The sequence below is a fragment of the Osmia lignaria genome, chromosome 6 (genome assembly GCF_051020975.1).
Source record: "Osmia lignaria lignaria isolate PbOS001 chromosome 6, iyOsmLign1, whole genome shotgun sequence".
Lineage (NCBI taxonomy): Eukaryota > Metazoa > Arthropoda > Insecta > Hymenoptera > Megachilidae > Osmia > Osmia lignaria.
In genome coordinates, this window is record NC_135037.1 from 7620897 (window position 1) to 7641624 (window position 20728).

Sequence of the window (20728 nt, forward strand, 5' to 3'; positions counted from 1 at the left end):
CTGACCGTCAGATTTACAGCCCCATTTACCATGTTCCTCGATCCTTTGTCTCTCTTCCCCTCCGTCAAGCCACGTCCACTCCTCTTCGATTTTCTTTTTCTCCTCTCGGCTCGCGCCGGTGCCGCGCCGGTGAGAAACGAGCCCGTCTCGCAGCGGTGTCGAAGAAAAACGGCCGAAGAAAAAAAGACCTCATGGTGGTTACGGTGAAAAGTCCGCGGGGGGGCCGGTCCTTCGTTTCCACGATCCATTTTCCACGCGTAGAATCGACGAATTCTCAATTTACCACGGTACCTGACGCTTTTCCAACGCCTCTCTCGCTCGCCACCGATTCCCTGAAGAGGATGCTGGGTGTCTCGAGGCGGCTATCTTCCGGGCCGATCTGCACGCTGCTCGCTGAGATACGTCCGCGTCGAGGAATCCTCGTCCAGCGAGCTCCTTGAACGAGGAGCTGGCTCGGCTTGGACACGAGCAGCCGGAATGGGAGAATTTACCACCGAGGTGTCGAGAGTTAGTAGCTTGCTCCCAAACGAGATCCCGAGATAAGTTCGTCCACGAATTAGCGAGAACCCGGAGAGGTCTGGAAGCCTTTGGAGAAAGTCACACTTTAACCTGCAGAACGGTGGACCTCGTTCGACCATGTGGAAAGCTCGCTTCTCCTGCCCCTGGAATCTTGATGGTTCAACGCTTCACCGATTGCGCCTTTTTCTTCTATCTGATTCGATGCTGTGTAGTTAGATTGTATAGAGAGTGGTCTTTTGTACCTTTCTGATTGGACTGGGTTTTATGAAGGATCAATTTTGTTGAAACAAGACTTTTTACGTTGCGAGTACTTAGACTCTTGGTACTCTTGATGTCTTTATCCCAGTTAGTTAAATGGGATAAGACTGCAGCAATTTTAAGCAAATAAAATTGAACGAGAATTTTTTTAATTCTTCAACTCCATCAACCCTTCCGCAATATCAATCCCTTTAAAAGCTGAATATATTCACATTGAAGAGCGAGTTAACTCGTTCACGACGTGGTTTTTCGTATGTGCCGGATATTCGGGCGGGGTTTCCACGTGTAGGAAGGTGGGACGGGGCCCGAGGGTTTAATAACACCGTGGGCCTCGGCATAACCGACCGAGACCGAGTCGAAGGCCCCCTTCTTGGCATATATATAGCAATTAGGCCGTGGAACGTCTCTATCCCGGACCGTTGGCGGCCTTCTCAGCCATGATTAGAGGACATACGTACACGGTGGGGGCCCGCGCCACATCCACCGCAAGATTAAAGCCTCCTCCACACAGTCTCTCGACCCCTTGACCGTCCAACCACCCTGTCGCTTCGAATTTCCTGCCGCGACAGCCTCGTAACACTCGCTCTTTATGTCCAACCGACTGTTTAACCGACTACGAAAACTACTATACCTTACTTTCCAACGCGATTCAAGTTTCTGGAAGTGGCTGGGAAGGAATTGTCTTGGTATGCGTTTTGGTGTTAGTAATTAAGAATCGAGGTGATAAAAGGAAAGTATCATTTGTTTTCTATAAAATATGAAAAATTGCAATATAGATCTATTCTTCTAACAATACGTCCTTAACAAATCCTTTCAGTATTTGAATTAACTGAATAATCCTTAATGTGTCAATTAATAGAGTTTGCAATCTCACGTAAAACTGAATTCGCCTGGAGTTGATATTAAAATACAGCATCGCGATAATGGCGACTAATTATTGAGCAAGCCAGTCGAAGAGGACGGTCAGACCAGTTCGGTCCGAGTAATCTCGTGTACAATTTGTAGACACGTTCCGACGGCGACAGAAGGAAACCGTCGGTGTGAATAGGGTCTTAGGATAGCGTTGGTTCGACAGAAATATCCCGGGCGACGTCCAGTGGGCGAAATAAGGACGAGATTAGAGTTGCGGTCGGATGGCCGAAAAGAAGAGTAAGAGAGGACCGTAAATAGGACCGTGGCAATATGTTGGGTCGGAGGCGGCTGATCCGACAAAGATGTTTGCGTCAGCCACGGAAAGAAGGATACATAAATAAGAGACAGGTGAATTTTTCTGTCCACGAACGAGATAATCCGTATCGGCCAGAACGAATCCACCGATTTCTCGTCTTCCCACTTGACGTGTTGCCTTTTTAAACCGAAGAGGAATTCCTTCGGCAAAAGATGGACGCCCCTTTGAACCTGTTCAGCCTGATCACCGCAATCGTCAGCCTTATCCTCCTTCTCTCATTCATAATTCACAAACTAATTTGAAGCTGAAAGAGTTCCATATTCATCGACTTCTCTACAAACCTGGGTCACCGTTATCCTGCTGAAAATCCACGTGTCGCATGTGATATACAAAAGTTTTGCGTGATTGATGGTACAATTAGAAAGGAGGTGATCGCTCGTCTAAAATTAGGTTAAACATGTAGAATATAGGTTTCAATAACGTAGATGTCGTAGATTCTTCAAATTTAATTAAGGGGAGGTTTTTATCATTTCCTTGAGTTGGATAATCTTCAGACCTTGAAGAACATGTTTTTAACAGGATATATTGAAGTTTGAAGAATTTATAAAGTTCCTTAAAAATTGCACGACAAAATTTCGCCAAGCATCATCGATAAACTTGTCGAACCGAAGAGCGGAGTCTGTCGAGGAGCCGTGTTCGGGAGGTCTTCGCGTGCGGCGAGGCCACCATGTTTCTTCGGGTCTTTTCGAGTCTCGTTTGATCTTCGTCGCTCTAACGAGACCTCGTTCGCTCTGTCCTCATCCGGACCACGGCGTGCGAGCACCGGCCACCTTGGGGCGCCCCCGGGTGGCGAACGGACCAACCTGTCTGCCTCGCGCCACCTCTACCTGTATCTCTCCCTTTCTCACTCCTCTTCTTCTTCTCCTTCTTCTTCTTCTCCTTCTACACCTGACTCCGTCTTTCACCATGGAAGACGTTCGTGGATGAGAAAATTGTTGAAGACTTTAAAAACGCTGTTGAGGTTGTCCATTTGTTGATTATCTACCTTTTTTTTGAATACCGACTTTTTGGGCAGGTTGATGAGTTACGATAGACTTCGACTGATTTCGAAATTTGGATACAATAGCTTTTCCATTTCGTTTCTAATAGAATTGAACATTCCAATTCAACCCACACCTCGTACAGGTATTTTGTAACTAGATACCGTGCCCTATGCCAAGGTACGCACAGATCTTCCTTAGAAAATCGAAGCACGTTGCAAGATAACGTTGCTTCGAACTCTACTAGTTATCGTAACGAGTGGCAACGAATCCTCCAAAGTATTCAGTTCCATTTTCCCAAAGTAAATGGTACCGAACACCCTCTAACCGTAAAGACGCTTCTTTATTAAGCTTTTTCAATCAGTCATCAGGAGAGTGCAAGTAGTAAGGTAATTAGAAGGAATCTAAGTTGCATCTAAGAAAATGAAGTCGATAGTTAAGTACACGTTGAGACGAGGCTCGTTTCGAATGGGCTGAACACGCCGTTGCCGTTTCTCGCACACGGAATCCCAGGAAACGAGGAACAAATTATCTCGTCAGACGGACGCACACCGGTTTAAAGCGACGAGATCGCTCGTTGAGGTTGCCAGAGAGGTAAAGGGGCCCGTTCTCCCCACCATTGGTACATCTGCTGGCGGCGTTAGTCCCATCACGTGACTGTAAGCCCCACCACAAGGTCCCGGCTCCCCCACCACGCGCGTCAGGCCCTTTCGACCCCCCTTCTTTCCTCGATAACTAACTGACCCAGCGCCTAGCGCCCCGCGTGTCGGCACAGGCGGCTCCTTTCTTACCTGATGAGCGCGTACAAACGCACACGCACGTCTTCGAGGGGCCCGCCGTCACGCCAACGACGTGCAGAAGAGGACTACGAGGGCAGGGTGGAGGGAAGGATGACGGTTAATGAGCTAGAACCACGAGGGAGCCGCTCGAGGCGGCCGTGCTTCTCTTTCCTCCACCTTTCTGGGAAGTCACGAATTGCGGGCCCGGTGTGTTAGCTTCCCTTCTCTTCCACCCGTGGCCGGGTTCCGTTTCTCGCGTGAAACCTCTGGCCGCTTTTACGAACGTCTTAGCTACCACCGAGACAACGGCCTTCCGGAGATGTACGAGCTGATGACGATGGCTCGTTGAAGGGGTCGAGAGGATCGAAGTGATTAACGATAATGAATCCCGGCCCCGCTCGTTTGTACACGCGGCAACTCGATGCATCCTGGTCAGAAGTTATAAAACAGTCCGTTTGGGTACGGATTCGCTGGATGAAGTGGGTGACGGTGGAATGATGATGATATCCCTTGATACCTAGGCTCAACGTACTACACACGACACCATTGCTTAGTTGTTATATGCTTATACTACGAAAGGAATGTATAAACGAAACTTGCAATTTCGTAGAAATCTTAAAACTACCGAGATAAATCTGTTGAACTGATAAATGAATCGGTATAAGGATCGCTTGCTGTCCAAAATCAATTGACCATTCAAAGTCGCCTTCTATAAAGAATGATAAATCTCAATATACGCCGGGCTAATCAAGCTGTTAAGGAGCAACATCTCTACTCGTGCTCATCATATATATTCAGGAATAATTATTCAGGACTATAGAGGATAGAAGGAGCGCGTTAGATCAAAAGGAAAGCCGAGAAAGAATCGACGCATTGAGAAATCACTGTTCGCGCGACTTCGGGAACTTCTCGAGAGGCTGGATGAGAAGCAAGAGTGTCGAAAGATCAAAGCGGATCCGAAGAATAATCCTCGCGATCGTTCGGTGCCTGGAACGAAACAAAAGGAGATGGTACCCAGGGATTGACGAGGAGAAGCAGAGAGACGAAGAGGGATGATGACCTGAACGGTGGACTGGAAAGAGAAGAAACCGCGATGGAGCAATAGTGGGACCCACCTGACCAACAGGTACCTGGTAGGGCCCCCCATAAGGAGTCTCATCATTGACCCGGCCCACTCTCCCACCACTGGGCACAGGCTAAAGGGTTCCAGTCCTCCCTTTCCGTAGTCAGCACCCTGGCTCTTGGAGCTAGGATGGCTCGTTGCCCGCTCGAGATACAGATAATGGCCTCTTTTTATTTTACCAGCATAATTTCGTTACTTAATTAAGTCATTCCTCTCGAATAATTTATCGACGACAGCACGGCTCGATTTACAAAGTTAAGATTACGCGTGATCGAAACGTTAACTTTGGACACTGGTTATCTTTATTGACCGAGTATCTTCGCGAAGATCAAAGAATCCCGGAAAAAGGGAAAAGCCGAACGTTTACGACATTCCGATGCCTCGTTCCGAAGCGTGGTTAGCACTGAAATTATTCAAATTCCATGTAGCATCTCAAACCTTCCTGTTACGTGTCCAACATCCGTGAAAGAAACGCATTAGGACGATGTTAAAATCCAGTTGGATGAAAGAATTTCCGTCGGAAAATGAAATTTTCTACGATGGCATAAGGGAGAAGGATAGTCCATTTATTCCATTAATTTTCATTGTCGTACGGTGCTATATTAGATCCGCGTTCCTCCCCTAGTCAACTTTTCATCTCTGCACGGTCCAAGAGTCCATCAATGGATCGAACAGAGTTATCGATGATACTCCAGTAACCCTGTCGTTAGATGAGCAAGCACCGGCATTGAGTCGAAGACAGGGGCTGACGTGGAAGCCAGGAAGCTCTGACAAAAGGAGTTGCAAGGATGAAACGGAAGGATGGTGTTGGTGGCGTTCATCGTAACGAGCAGCGTTGTTGCCAGCTTACTGGTACTCTCGTATAGGAGTACGTGTAACACGCGTTCTTTTTTTTGTTTACACTGGATTACACGGCTACCATGAAGAGAGGTAGCCGCTTTTTGCCGCGACTGCTACAGCAGTTCAGTCAAGACGGATCGATTGGATCTGCCGGATAGGAGCAACATCGACTGCTATCTTCTCCCTTCCATAAGATGATTCACCTATCGATCGAGATACGTGTTCGAACGCGCGTCGATACCGATCGCCCCTAAACCTGTCCAGCCTTTCAGATCGCGGAAAATCGGAAGAAGTTGATAATACGCATCGGAAAAAGAACTGTTGTTCATGATTGAGACATTGAAGCTTAGGATGTATAGCGAAGGAACATTTTTCTTATAATTCATATTTTATACGTTAATATAACGAAGGAAATAAATGACATTTTCCAGAGGAAATATAAAATTTGAATGGGTAAATTTGAATCGATATCGGTGTCGGTTCTAAAGAGTTAATAACAGATCTTCCACGTACCTTAACATCAATTTCAATTCCCTAAGCAGCCCTAAACAACCTGTATCCCTTCGGAAACAATCCCAATTCCAAGTCACACCCTATCCTTCCTGCTACGCGTCGGGCATCATCATCAAGACCGAATACCCTGCGGCATTCAAATTGATCGTTTCCCTCAAATCGCCCATTAGAGAAGCTCCGAGCTGATGCTACCTTCAGGAAGCCATCAAACGACCGCGGTCGTATCATCATCAACCGCGATCGAAAACAGCACAATTAGGGCGGCTCGTTTCGCTAAAATCCGCGCCGCCCTAAAACGCGTTCTCGTCGGAAGCTTTCCAGCTCGCACGGTGGCAAGGGACGAAGGTGGCTGTCGTTTTCGTGCGTTGATTGGTCGCTCGTAGAAGGATAATTAGGTCCCCGGTGAACGGGCGTACCTGGGAGCAGAGCATAAAACAAAATAATAACCGACCACGGGTGTTTGCCGGATACGTGACGCGTTTCTCTTGATGAAGAGAAGCGTACGAGTAGAATTACGACAGGTAGCGGATAGAGAGACGAGGAGACAAGCGTAACGAGACGATGGGGTAGTTAATGACTCTATGAGTTTCAACCATTATTCTCATGCCGGGCAATAAAATCGGTTTTACCTGCTCTGCAATGACTTTTCTTTTCTTGAATTCGTAGAAGAACAGGTAATTGGAGTTTGTAAAGGATCGGTTCAGACTCCTGGCAGATTTTATAATGACTACATTTGGTTCTAAACGAGAGATCCTTTATTTTTCTTTATGTTTAAATGCAGAATGAAAAGTGCAACACGTGTAAAACGACTCGATTTGTCCTAAAGTGGTACTCGAGTATTTGGCTTCCGCTAGTTCTACAGCCATGCTCGGTATTTTTTCTTTCTTACGACCTGTCCCCGAAAACCGTAGTGAAATCTGGCTACCCGACGACACGAATTCTTTAGAACCCAACCGCCTACTGTCAACGTGTTCTGCCTTTCTTCGCATTTTCGCCTCCGTTGGTTTCGTGTTTCCGCGCGCTCGTTGCAGCACACGTGTGACAAACGAGCATCTTAGGTAAGGAAAGCACTTTTCTGAAACCATCTACTATTTCGTCGACCAGGGAATCACCGTAAATCAGGAACCGAAGGAAAACAATTTTTTGTCAATTGAGCGATACGCACAGCGTTGCTCAATACTGGTGAGAAAACAAGAATCAGAGTTAAAAATTAAAAGTTAGAAAATACTTAAAGCTGAAAGGGTTGAAAAATAGTGCGCTGATGAATAACTTGGAGTTCGAAGAAAAACTCATGAAATTCTCATCCCTAATTTTATTATTCATAAACGGGGATGTGAATTTTGATTACAATCCACTTTGCTCCGATTCTTTCAACGTGTAAACACAGACCGGCGTATCCACTAATCGTCCCCATCACCGTTGACACGGGCCCATCTATGCATCCTCTGATGGATATTTTCTCCCCCTGGAATAGTTTCGTTCCCCTTCACGACACCCACGCACCCCCTTCCCTTGGATCGCCGCCTCGTACGCCTTCGCGATCGAAGGGCCGAAAGGAAGGAGCGGAGAGCGTGGATGGTGGGAGTCAGGGACGGCTGGTGCTAGTTGAGTTGTCGAGCTGACACGCGTTCTCCGTCCTCTTCTCTTATTCATCCTCAGGATCCCTCTTCCTTCGACCTTCGTCCCCACCAATTCGCTCCCTTCGCTCTCTCTCGCCACCAAAGATTCTTCCCACTATTCCCATCCAAGAAATATACCGGACCCCTCTCCTGTTTACCATCGCTCGATCTTCGTCCCTACCCTCGGACGTCCTCGTCGCACGTGACAGGGGCGTACATCTATCGCTTCTCTCTCTCTTTCTCCAGTCCTTAGTTTTCCTCCAAACACGTCCTCGTCGCACGCATGTCCAACCGAGAACGCACGACCGCAGCCACCACCGTTCGTGAACGCTCGTACTGGTGATGGTGGTGGTAATGGTGGTGGTGGACCCTCAGTACCGCCATACCCGCCAAAGCACGAGCACCGTGACAGCCCGCACACACGTCTCGTACCGCGATTTTTCGAACTCTCGTACCCCTGAGGACTTGCATCGTTGGTGGCTTTTCCATCGTGGACCAGTTTTTCTTTTTCTTTTGTTCCTTTTTTCTTTCTTTTTCAATGGGATCCCTACACTTTGGACTTCTTTTTTCACTTGGTGCCGATCGAGGGGACACCCATCATTTGGATAATTAGCTTCGGAAGTGTTTGTTGTTCGAGGGTGGAAACGGTGTGACGTTGACGGGCAGCGAGTGTAATTCCGTTGTGCTGTCTGTCACGATGTGACGCGAACCGGGGCTGCTTCTACGGTGAACTACGGTGCTTTCGGAGCAGACATGGTGAACAGAAACCGTGATGGTTCAGTGAAGAAGGCTTCGTTCGTTACGGACTATTGACATCTACGAATTGATCCTCCTCTATGCTGGTTGATCTTATCCCGACCATCTTGATAATCGTCCGGACTAGAGTCCTCGGTTGAGAGCGAATAGGAAACTCCATCTTTCATATACCAACTCCGCAACGGTCCTCGCTAGAGTTCCGAGAATACATTAACTGGATAGATCAAAGAGGACGCAAATTCGTGGCTAAGTAGCCGGGTTGATTATCAGCGAAAAAGGAGCAAGGACGAACGAGCGGAAGCGTTGGTTCTGGAGGCAGCGAGTTAGCCGACGGGAGCCAGAGTGTTCATTCTAGTTTCATCGCGGACGAAGATGAAAAACAGTTCGCACATCCTATGGATCTGCATTTGATTCTGCATTTAAGAATAAAGTAACAAGTGTAGCTGTAGAACGAGCGTGACGTCGAGGGACACTGGTGGTGTCTCTTCAGGAACGGACTATGCAATCGTGGCTTGAAAGTCGTTCGCATCGTCGGGCACGGGGTGTCACACAGGGCGATCATCCCTGATCCTGGAGCAAAAGGCAGCCAGATCTCTGGCGCGGCACTTGACCCTGGAAAACAGCGACAAAATGCCGGAAAAAGAGGTCGCCTATCATCAGGAGGCGTTCTCGTTACTACCGCCACCACCACCCCCGCATCATCCGCATTCCGCGTTCCACGCGGCCTTTCATCCGCATCCGCATCCACCGCCACCGCCACCGTTTCACCCTCACCATGGACCACCGCCCCCGCCTCACCCCGCGGCCGCGGCTGCGGCTGCATGGGAACATCACGCGGCTGCTGCGGCCGCAGCGGCAGCCGCTGCTTTTCACGCACCACCGCCTCATCCGTAAGTCTGATTTTATTTTATTTTATTTTATTTATTATGTTTAAGCTGGAGGGTTGTCTTAATTGGACCACAAAATTGCACATAATTATGTACATAGAATATGTCTTTCGCGCTTGGAATCCAATCAAGCTCCCGACTGGAGCCACGAATATTTTAGAATACAATAGTATATTATCATCGTTGCGCCAGCTACTTACCATATTATTTCGTTTGATTTATGATCACCAGTCGATTGCTCTTTCCATTTGTAAACAATTCAAGGAACCTTGATTCGATTTCATCAGCTAACACCTTTTAAACTTCCCCTCGACGAAAGCATTGTATAAAGTGGAAAAGAGCGTTCATTCTTTTGTAACGATCATTAAGAACTGTAATCTCAATGTATTGTAATTCCCTTACAATAACTCCATTACCACTATCTTGTCTCGAGTCAAGGCTCTGTGCGCGATAATTCCGGAACATGTCGGGCTCCTCGTAGCGTAAAGAACGAAACAGATCTCGGTCTCTCTTCGCACGCGAATCATTCAGACCGTGCGCGTAGACTTTACGGAGTATTTGATTCAATTATAAATGACGGAAGGATGAAAAATCTTCAGTGTGTCCAGAGGATCGTTCGTTGAATTAACTAGACGAAGTTTACGAGTTATTTCATTTTCCCTATCATTTTCATTCACAGCTTTTAATTACATCCTAATGAATTTCATCGAACGCCAGATTACTGGTACGCATTCTATGAATTTAATTTTGAAATGATCAGAGAGATGTAAATGAATATCGATCAGAGAAAATAAAGAGGTTGAGAAAAGGGGTGGTTTATTGACGCCGAGTGGGAACGGAAAGAGATGGAAAAGAGACTCCAACGTCTTAATCGAGTTAATTAAGGCTCCTTGGCGCGTTTTCACGTTCCGCAAACACGACACGTCGTTGCACGCAACGAGATTACCTCGACGACTTGTTAAGGCTAGAATAACGGGCTCGAGGAAACGCTCGGTCGACCGACCGACGCGACGCCGCGCCGGGGATAATTGGACGTTTCTAAACGGCGTGCTTAACCCTTTTCACGGGTAATACACGAACGGAACCATCGATCGTGTTGCGTCGAGTGAACTTTTCAGATCGAATTTGGTAGAATTTCTTCCACCCGCGAGATTGTTTTAGAGACAGAAGGAAAAGAGAATTTTTGTAGCACCTTCCTGTTAGTAAGAAAAATTAAAGAAAACGAAATTTCATCAGGAATGAAATGTTTCTGTAACACCGGGGATTCGATAGGAACGAAATAACCCGTTCATAATTCATCGAGATCGTAAAAGCGATCAAACACGTGGGCAGGTGTTCCACATTGGCCAATCGTCCAAGCCAACGTCGGTCCAATTAAGCGTTTAATTGCAGCACCGAATCGAATCGTTGCCACCCCTTCGATCATCCGTGAAATCCTGCTTGTTCGATGTCATCGGACATGTTTAACGACGTCTCCTCTCCTTAACAATTTCATCATCAACCTCTGCGTAGGCTGTAGTGCTTTATTAATCGTCAGGTGCATCGACCCACTATTTTTTGCTCTTTTTAATCCTCGTGCGGACAAACAACTATCCTGTTAACAACTTTTTATATTTCTTTCAAAATTCAAAATTTTTAATATTAATCTTTTGCAATTTGCTTATTTTCGAATTATAAATTATATTCAGAAGTAAAATATCAATGAATCCGTGTACAAAAATTCATAAACAAGCAGTGCAGCAGTGAAATTGAGATATTCAAGGAACAAATGATAGAATATAAGAATATCGTGTTAATCGCCCAATGAAGGAGTTCAATTTACCAGGCCTGTATATTTACGAGAAGGGCGAACGATTTTACAGCAGCAACACGCTGGGTAAAACGTCGTAAAGCCACCCCGAGTTATGTGACAGAGTGGCGGCGAGTCGGCTTCCGAATGCGCCTCCTGAACGTCGCTGATTTCGATGAAGAAGTTGACGTTGATTGTGGCCACCACTCTAGACCTCCCTCCAGAACTTGAATTCTCTGTTTCTTTGCGAGCTTCAAATCGGAATTGACTGATGGGGTTGTTGTGCAATAATTTGTATTAATTGATCAATACCTAAATTATAGAAAATTATATCAGATATTAGTGTAACAAAAAATGTCTTCACCTTTGAAAAATTGAATACGCGCACCCCTTTTGTATCATTCTTTCTAATTATCGCGGCGTCGACGAACGGGACGTGTTTCTATATCTCCCGGCGGAGTTTCGCTGTCGTGAATTCGATAAATCGTTGAGAAAGCCGCGTTCTAAATGTCGCAGTTAGTCGCGAAGAAGGGTTCCGAGACGGCGAACAGAGGAGAGCGACGGCAGGCGTAAAATTCATGGTACGCGTCGGCCGGCGCTTCCCTTCGCCTGGCTCCTCGGATATTTTCGTCTCTTTACGAGGATACGAGAGACGATGTATTTTTGCCATCGGTGTGTGTTTTGCCCCGTCACCAGCCCGACGATATCGTCCATTTCATTCCTTGTGACGAGTTCCGTCCTAAATCTCTAACGGATATACTCGTTTCCTCTTCGTTCGGGATCGCGAATCAGTATTACTTGCCATTTCATGATTATCAATAGAAATATTGTAAATTGGTACTTGCATAAATAAAATAATGACGCTAGAAAAGCTATCTATTCAAGTATTGGTAAATAGAAATTATTAATTCGGAGATCATTGAGTTTGCAATTTGAAAATTATTAATGAGGCAGCAAATACGTACCTTGAATTCTGATAAGTGACCGATCAATTTCAACGAACATGCAACGAAACATTTCGCCGAAGAACGAAACATAGAATTCTTGGTTGTTTTTTCAGTCGTTTAAAGGGAAGCTTTTAATCATAGATAATGTAACACGTACAACGGGCATAATGTATTCGCGGACAGCTATGCAAGTGTTATACAGCAAGCTCTCGCTAGTGAAACGACAACCATTCGTATTTGCAATCGGCAAGTGCACTTGGATCGTATTCACCGGCTCCCAGGAAGTGTCCGTTCGATCCTTGAACGTTGTCGACGAGCAACGAGCCGTGAGTAATGAGTAACGGCGTGATTGTGCCAGAAAATGCAAATATCATTGGGCTGTCGTGTCCCCCAGGATGAATCGCCTCTGAGCCCTCGGAAATTATCGGGGTACCAGTAACGAATTGTTTACTACCGATAGTGCTACTTGTCGAAGAAATATATAAAACAAAAATATTTTAAGATCAAACGCACTGCAAGATTCTATAAAATCATAAACCCGAATACCTACAATGTTTGCAATAATTAAATGCAAACGATATAAAAGGCATGTGAACACGAAATACCAAGTTTCCAGCTCGCTCTTCGGACAGCACGAAAGCCAGTTTCCTGTTGAGGACCAAAAATCCAGAATAATCCTGTCCCCCAGCAAAGAGAGAGCGCAACAATAATTCGAGCATCGACACCAAGTCCTTTTCAGCTCTCCGGTTAAGAAAGAGAAAAAGAAATGATGCTGAGAAAAATAAAACGATCGGAGAGGAGAAGAAGAGGAGAAGGTAGGAGGAGGTAAAGAATGCCGAATCGATTCGCTTATCTGCCTCGGAGCGCGAGCATGGAAGCTCCAGATTCTCGTGGAAGTCGAGCAGCGAGCGGTGGTAACGTCAGGTAAATCGGGGGTACCCGGTCGTCCTTAGGCATTTTTATCGCCATCACCGGCCCCACGCATACTCGTGGGAGGAAAATCTGATCTTGTCCCTTCGCGGACAATGAACGCCCGTCCCGTTTATGAATCTCTTCATTGCGTGGGCTCGAGCGAGGCTGGGGCCAACCGGAATGCACGAAAGATGCGGGCTGTCGTCCAGCCCCGGTGTGCGAACGAACAACGCGTGTCTTGCTACCAGACGTACGAGCACTCGTTTCGATCCTCTAACCGAACGACAATCGTGGATCGTGGCTGTATAAATTCGTACTTGTATAAATTCTTATCGGACTCGTTCCTAGATCCGCGAGAATGTTTGCACGTATCCCGACACCATTGTCTCTCGACGAGAAACACTCGTCTCTCGTCTTCTGCGAACCGTAGATACGATTATGTTCGATCGGTTCGAGAAGTGATAAGCGATTCCAGGACAACGCGAGTGACGTGATTCCCATTCCTTTCTCGAAGCTTGCCCTTGATCGCAGATGTTTCGATCCAGCAGTATTTGTTGATGTCTCGAGATATCAAATTGAATCATTTTTAAGTTAGTGTTTTGGTGATCACTAATCGATGGATGATTAATTCTTTCTGAGAAAAATCATTTAAAAAACGAAGGAGACCTTGTGCAAATTCCTTTATATTGTTTCCTTTCCCAACCGGCATACATTCAAAATGAAATATAAAAAAAAGAATGGATCGAATTTTCAAGAAGCCCCTATCTCGTATTCCCGGATCGTCTTGGAGGCGCGTTGCGCGTGTAAAAACCGGAGCCGATTTGTCAGCGAGGTAGGATCGCGATGTACACGGTAGGAGCTCGTCTTCGAAGGAAGACGTTCGTTCTCCGGACCTTCCTCAGTGAGCCTCCTCGTTCCCTCTTTCACCCTCGTCTTTCTCCAAGCCCTTTCGCGCGAATAGAAAGCCGCGGCGCGATACCAAGCACACGCGCGATTTATCATTGGCGCGGCGTCCATTGATAAATTCCAGGCGTTCATAACGCCACGATGCCCCTTGTACATACACAGCCGCTTTACCAGCACCAGAGACACACGATACCCGGCCACGATACGATACCCGGGTCCCAGAGTACACACAGATCTCTACAGGGTGTTCAACATTTTTTCATCTTATTCCATTATACGTACGTCCATAAAAAGCAAAACAAAATTAAAGTTTGTGTAATTGATAATTTTATTCTGACGTACAGTACATCGAAATGATAAGAGGAATAGGAAATATTTTCACTTTGAAGGGCCATTTTTATTAGGCAACTCCGCTTAGAAATAATAATTAATGAGTCAACCCTTGATGATTGAATACTTTGAATTTTGAATTTTGGCTGTGTTTCCGAATGACCCCACCAAAATTGAGAACTCAGATTTGGTATATAACCTAAATTGATTACAAGAAACTGATTAAAGTTGGTTTCAGAGCTGGATGTCTTACCGTTTTCGAGATATCGTGGTAAGATTAGGTTTGGTTCTGTGTATGCGCAATATCGAATAGCGCATGCGCAGCATCGAATAGCGCATGCGCAGCATCGAATAGCGCATGCGCAGTATTGAATAGCGCATGCTCAGTATCGAATAGCGCACACGTAGTCCCAAAATTGTACAAAAATTTCTTACCACGATATTTCAAAAACGGTAAGACATCCAGCTCTGAAACCAATTTTAATCGATTTCTGGTAGTCAGTTTAAATTATATACCGAACCTGAGTTCTCAATTTTGGTGGAGCCATTCGGAAACTTATCCGAATTTTGAATTGAAATGTTTTTCGATATAGTTTCATTTCGATAGCTTTATAAATATTAATTGGGACACCCTGTATGCATGTTGAACTTGTAAGCGGTGGATAGACACCCGGTTACCCACAGCGAACCGGTAACGCGAGAACGAAGAAATCCTCGGAGGGGGTGAATTGCTTTTCTCCTGCTCCTTATGTTTATCTTCCTTCTGTTGTGTTTTCTTTTCTGCTTTCTTTCTGCGGTAGAAATCGATGTAACGGGTTTGCACGTTGGTAGGTGGTGATCCAAGACAATCATCGCGTTAATGATTGGTAAACGGTGATTACGGATTCGTAAGGGGTGGTCGTGTATCATGGCTATTCAACAAACGTACAATAATATCAAATTTTCTGAAAAATGTATTTCGTTGTTACACAAATTTCTCAGCAAAAATCCCAAACTCCTTTCAATTTAATCTAATTTACAACAACTATCTGAGGCAGCTGTTTCAATCTTCTCGATTCTACGCCCCTGTAGAAGTAAACGTTCAACAGTCGAATTCTTCTCACAATTAATAACACAGGTTCCCTCTCACTCTCGGCTACAAAACATAAGCACGTTCATCAAAGCCAATAAGATTCATCGTGCTTCCAACGGTCATCGTTCAAAGAGAGGGAGGCGCGAGTTTCACGCCGTTGGACTTGCAACAAGTCCGCACCGAAAAGGCCTAATCGCCTTAACGAGACAATTAGCCGGTGATAGACGCCGATAAATCGAGGTTTGTTTTGTCTGGTCCATGGAACGCTCTGTAGCATGGCCAAATATTTTTCATGGTTTAATCTGATAAATATTCTTTATCAATGGCGAGCGGCTTCTCCATGATCAAACAACGTTCGTGGAAATCGAAAGACAGTCAACAAAACACGTATCTTTTGAAACGAAGGTTGAAATTATTATATTTCAATAACAATGATTGTTATTGAAGCTTTGCATCGTGAAATGAATTGATACCGGTGAGAATCGAGTTAATATGCGTCGGAACTCTTAACGATGACGTTTCGAGCATCCTGCCTCGCGAGGAGAGTTAATCGGCGAAACCGTGTCGTTACGCCGTGTTTTCTGGGGAAATATTAGACCAAGCGGTTAGACAGGCGGGAAACGTGCACGCCACGTGGCCAGGCTTTCCCTGGCCAAACAGATTTACGCCGGTGTGTTGTCTTTAGTCTGCAAACACAGGAATACCGTGCTGCAACCACTTCCGCCGCCTTAAATCTACGCGTCACGAGCGCGTTCACGGGCCTTTCACACGCTGGCCAAATATTTCTGGGGATGTTTCACGTGGTTTGTTTGAGTCTGTGAAACTGGGACGGGAAACACGGTCCAGGAAGTGACTTTCTGGCGTCGACGAGGGTTACTTGACTTCTGGACGAATGTTTCAGTCTGGAGGATGAGGAAATTGGATTTCGGTGACGACAATCAAAATAATTTTTTATTTTACAATTTTCAAATTGAGCATTTTGCAAGGTGGAATATGGGAGCTCTACAGTGGGTAATCAAATTATTAGAGCCACGGTAGGAAAGGTGGGTTTTCGGGATTGATGTCTGGAGAATTTCCAGGCCAGTCAAGAATTTTCACTTTTTTCAACCGTGTATCATCATTTTGCAAGCATCAATACATCATAAAAAAATTTGATGACCCACTGTAAATTTTCCTTCTTTCTAATACCCAGTATATTTGTTAAAACATACTGCTCTTTTAATTATCACATCAACCCTATTACCTCCAATAAAAGTAACATTCCATCCAAAGAACCTATCTACTTGCACCCTCCTATCCTGCCTGAAGTCTTCCACGTTGTTAGGTGAGCAAGCAAAAACTAGGATGGAGGAGAAAAACGATGGTTCGCGATCCGACGATACCTTCTTAATCCAAAGCGGACGAGTCGCTGGAGAGATTGCTTGTTCACAAGAGGATACGCGGCAAGCCGGTAACAATCTGATTAGCGGCTGTAGCTCGATACAAAATCCTATGGCTAGAAGGCGACGCGAAGGGTGTTGCGCGAAGGTTTACCTTGTAGTTGGATTTAAACACGCGCTTCTGTGCTCGAGTGGTTCCGCTCCTACGCGTCGAGGATCTCTCTTCGCTTCTGGCCACTCCCGCCTATTCGAAACGCGCCAACCTCGGCTTACTCCCTCGCTTTCCAACAGTGGTAAATTCTCGAACGCCATAACACTGCCACCGTGAGTTTGTTTGGACAAGGGCATTATGAGATTTTATGCGAGCCACGCGTGCTTCCGCGGGGACGAGGTTGTTTATGCAGCCACCTCCTGGACCGAAGCGACGCGACGTTCGCGCTTTTCGACGAACCTGCCAGCCTCCTGATCGTTCCCTCTTCTCGCCAGGAAACCTTCTGCCACCTCGTCCGCGTGAACCGGCAAGAATACCTGACACCGTGTTGTCTGAGAAAACCTGAGACTGCTTTTCGTGTTTTCTCAGGGCAGACCTGAGATCGATTCACCTTACCAGATTCTTTCCTCTCTTCAAGCTCTTTTATTTACTTTTTATTTCTCTTCTGTCGAATGGAAGTCGAATCGACTTCCGGAAGATGTTAGTTACTGGGAAACTCTTGGAATTGTTGCATTCTTTTCTGATTTTTGGTAGGAATTTGGTGTCAATTAAATTCACCCTAATTTCACATAGAATGCAATTCTTTCTTAGATAAATGACTGCAAGAAAAGAAGGATTTTAAAGAAATGTCGGAAAAAGAGAGGAGATCGGGAATCTTCTTAGAAAAGCTATAAAGATAACCGCTCTATTGGAGGAGCAACTGGTGCCCACGATTCAGCGCCATTGACTTCTGTGTCCATTGTCAAGTTTTACGGCGCTTAATGACAGCTGACAGAAGCGGTGGACCAAGTCGAGTTCCATCGCATTTTACATCCTCTTTTTTTCTTTATCCTTCCCCTTTGGAATCCTCCAATACCGCGGAAACCATAAAATCACCTCGCCATCGTCGCGATGCTCGTTTCTCGATTTTATCATCGATTTCAGCCCCCATTCCGTTCGATACGCGTGGTGATCGTTAACGCGCCTCCACTTCCGATGCTCAAGCGGAATTTGCTTCAACGATCTGGAAATCTGGAACCATATTGTTTCAACCGATTAGCAAAATTAAAATAATTAAAATAAAACCTTAACAAAGATCGCCGATACAAGTGCAATAATTAAGCACCTTGTCGACAATTTGCATTCCATAATTTATATTTTAATAATCTTTTAAAAATTCACATTCCATAAAGTTTTATTTGTTCCGTCTTAGCCCATTTGGTCCAACGTTTCACCGATAGAATTTTAAATACCTTATCCGAAAAAAGTAGAATACACATTTTCTCCTGAGCCGTGTTTGCACAATAAAACCTGTCGCAAAAATGTGTTCGCCGCTCCGAACCGCATTCCGCCTGCGCGTTTGTCGAGCGTGTGATAAGGGAAACGTATAATAAGACGTGATAATAGGGTTGCAATAAAGATACGAAACGCACGCGGCCGGAATGGAATGTATCTCGGTCGTGTTACAATACATAAAGCCTAGCAGAAGTTTCCATAAACTTATGAACTGTCATTAGGTTCTCTATAAATAGAACATCGAAGAATAATAGTAAAAACTTCAAAATAAGACAATACCAAACTTGTAGCAGGAAAAATGAAGAGTAAAATTTTTCTTGAAAAATCGAAGAAATCGAATTTCGATGGATGTTTCAACCAGAAGCACGCTAATTGAGCCATTAACTCCTCTCTTTAATCTTTCGCTTTCACCCTTGCCGCCGTTCGATTTCCTTCGTTCTTAGAACGATGCGAATGGTCCGAAACCATTGAATCGAATCTCCTTTAGGAAGAGAGCAGATGCTTCTAGATTCTTCGCATTCCTCCAATAGCCGATGGATAATCGTGCGTTCGATTGTTTTAACGCTTCCTTTGCACGTCAGATGGTCGATGGTCCTTCAAATCGAAACGATCGATGATTTTCTATAAAGAAAGAGAGATTCAATGCAGCGGGGGGAAGAATTCGAAAATCCGCGTCCTAAACCAACATCTTTATGGACTCGGTGTTTCTTCCAGGGTCTGCCTTATTACGTTGATTTATCGCTTTGTGTTCCTCGCTCCATCTGCCTTCGTGGCCTGTTCGGATCTATAGATCCCTTCGGATCCATTGGGGCCCCGAGTCTTTTCATCGGCACTTGTTCCTTCCAAACCAAACTCACCTTCTCTCGAAAACATTTATTTCTACGAGCTTTTGTTCATACACTTTCTCGCCCTCTTAACTTGTTTTCTTTAAGATACCAGAACACGTGGAGTAATTGTTTAATTTGTAGATTTCTCATGGCAAGTGATCGGGCATTTGTTTATTTTCAATGTAAAATATTTCTGCCATACAAGTGTTTTTCACCCCTCAGGGTGAAAATGTTGGTTGAACGGTATCTGAATAATAAAATAGGGATTCACGGTGCGTTGTGGATCAGCCTTAACAGATATCGAGATGCGTAGCCGTGGTCGGATGGGCGTGCATCCGATTATCTTGGTAACTCAATCTCTGCTCTCGAGCCTAGTCGCTTCTAGCCTCGACTCCTCGGGATCTATGTGATCTTCTGCATCGAAGGAAGTCGTGATCTGTGAACAGTAGCGTAGCATCGGTTTCTCGGAACCTAGCACCTTCCTCGGAATTCTTGCCCTTCGAGTAGGAAGATCGTTTTAAGAGGGAATTAGGTTGATCAATGGAAAATATTGTGAAAACGAAGGTTGAAAGTCGTGTATGAGAAATCGTTATAGAAGTTAGATTCTTATTCAAATTTGCCGACGATTGTTTCTCACGAGCCGATGACCCGTGGCGTATCGAAAACAGAGACGTCGACGTGAATCACGCGAGCACGTGCAGCATGGAATTATTGCGTACCTGCTTGCACGCGTTCATCTTGCACCGTGCACCCACATTAAGCGGCCACGCGTTCCGCTTGTGCGTGTGGGTGAGGACAATCACTTTGTTACCTCGACCCACGCACCGTGCCCATCCCATGGGAATCGCGTTCGTCAGGATCGTTCGAATTTCAATGTATCGTTCGAATTTCAATGTATCGTTCGAATTTCAATGTACCGTTCCGAGTAGCCCACCGCTTGTTAAAAGCTTCCTGGTGCAAAGCTTTCTTCGATAATGTTCGTCCTATAAAAAATAGGTTTCACCGGTTGCATTCTTTATGGAAATAATAAACGTTGATCCCATGTCTGGACAGCGAAGATGAAACTTTTTATGAACTCATTTATAAACGAAACACTCGGTTAATTATCGGACTGGCCAAAGATATTTCTCAGAATATTCCACTTAATTTCGGCTCTTCAGGCGTGTACAGCGTGATGAGAAACAGAGCTGTACTCTGAAAAGCCGATCTGTTTATCGATGTTTCGGAATATCTCGGAGCAAGACAAGGGAATTACAGTGTTCACGAAAAGAAGAATAATTTGAAGTATCAAGACTCCGGTATACGATAAACATTAATTGGTGATAAATTATGATGATCGTTTCTCTGAAACCAGCTCGAGATTCGCTGGTCGAAGAGGAACCTCTCTTAATCAAAAGAGCAAACATTAAAGTGCGAATGAGAGATGATCGTTTCGAGCTTGCTAATTTATCCTTCGCGAAATATTAAACATCGTTACGAGCACCTATGGTCCAGCTGTCCTGTGTTTAATATCTGTCATCTACGAATTTGGAATACGTTGATGAATGTATTTATATCTTGTGATACTGTTATTTCATT

General features: G+C 45.2%; 1 protein-coding gene across 1 annotated transcript in view; it reads left to right on the forward strand.

Annotated features, from left to right (window-relative positions):
* The first annotated feature begins 8209 nt into the window (after positions 1-8209).
* The window catches only part of ci (transcriptional activator cubitus interruptus), an 86784-nt gene continuing 74265 nt past the window's right edge, over positions 8210-20728 (forward strand). Inside the window, exon 1 of the mRNA XM_034318864.2 lies at positions 8210-9505. Coding sequence (XP_034174755.1) covers positions 9246-9505 — 260 coding nt within the window. The 5' untranslated portion in view covers positions 8210-9245. The remainder of the gene's footprint in view (positions 9506-20728) is intronic.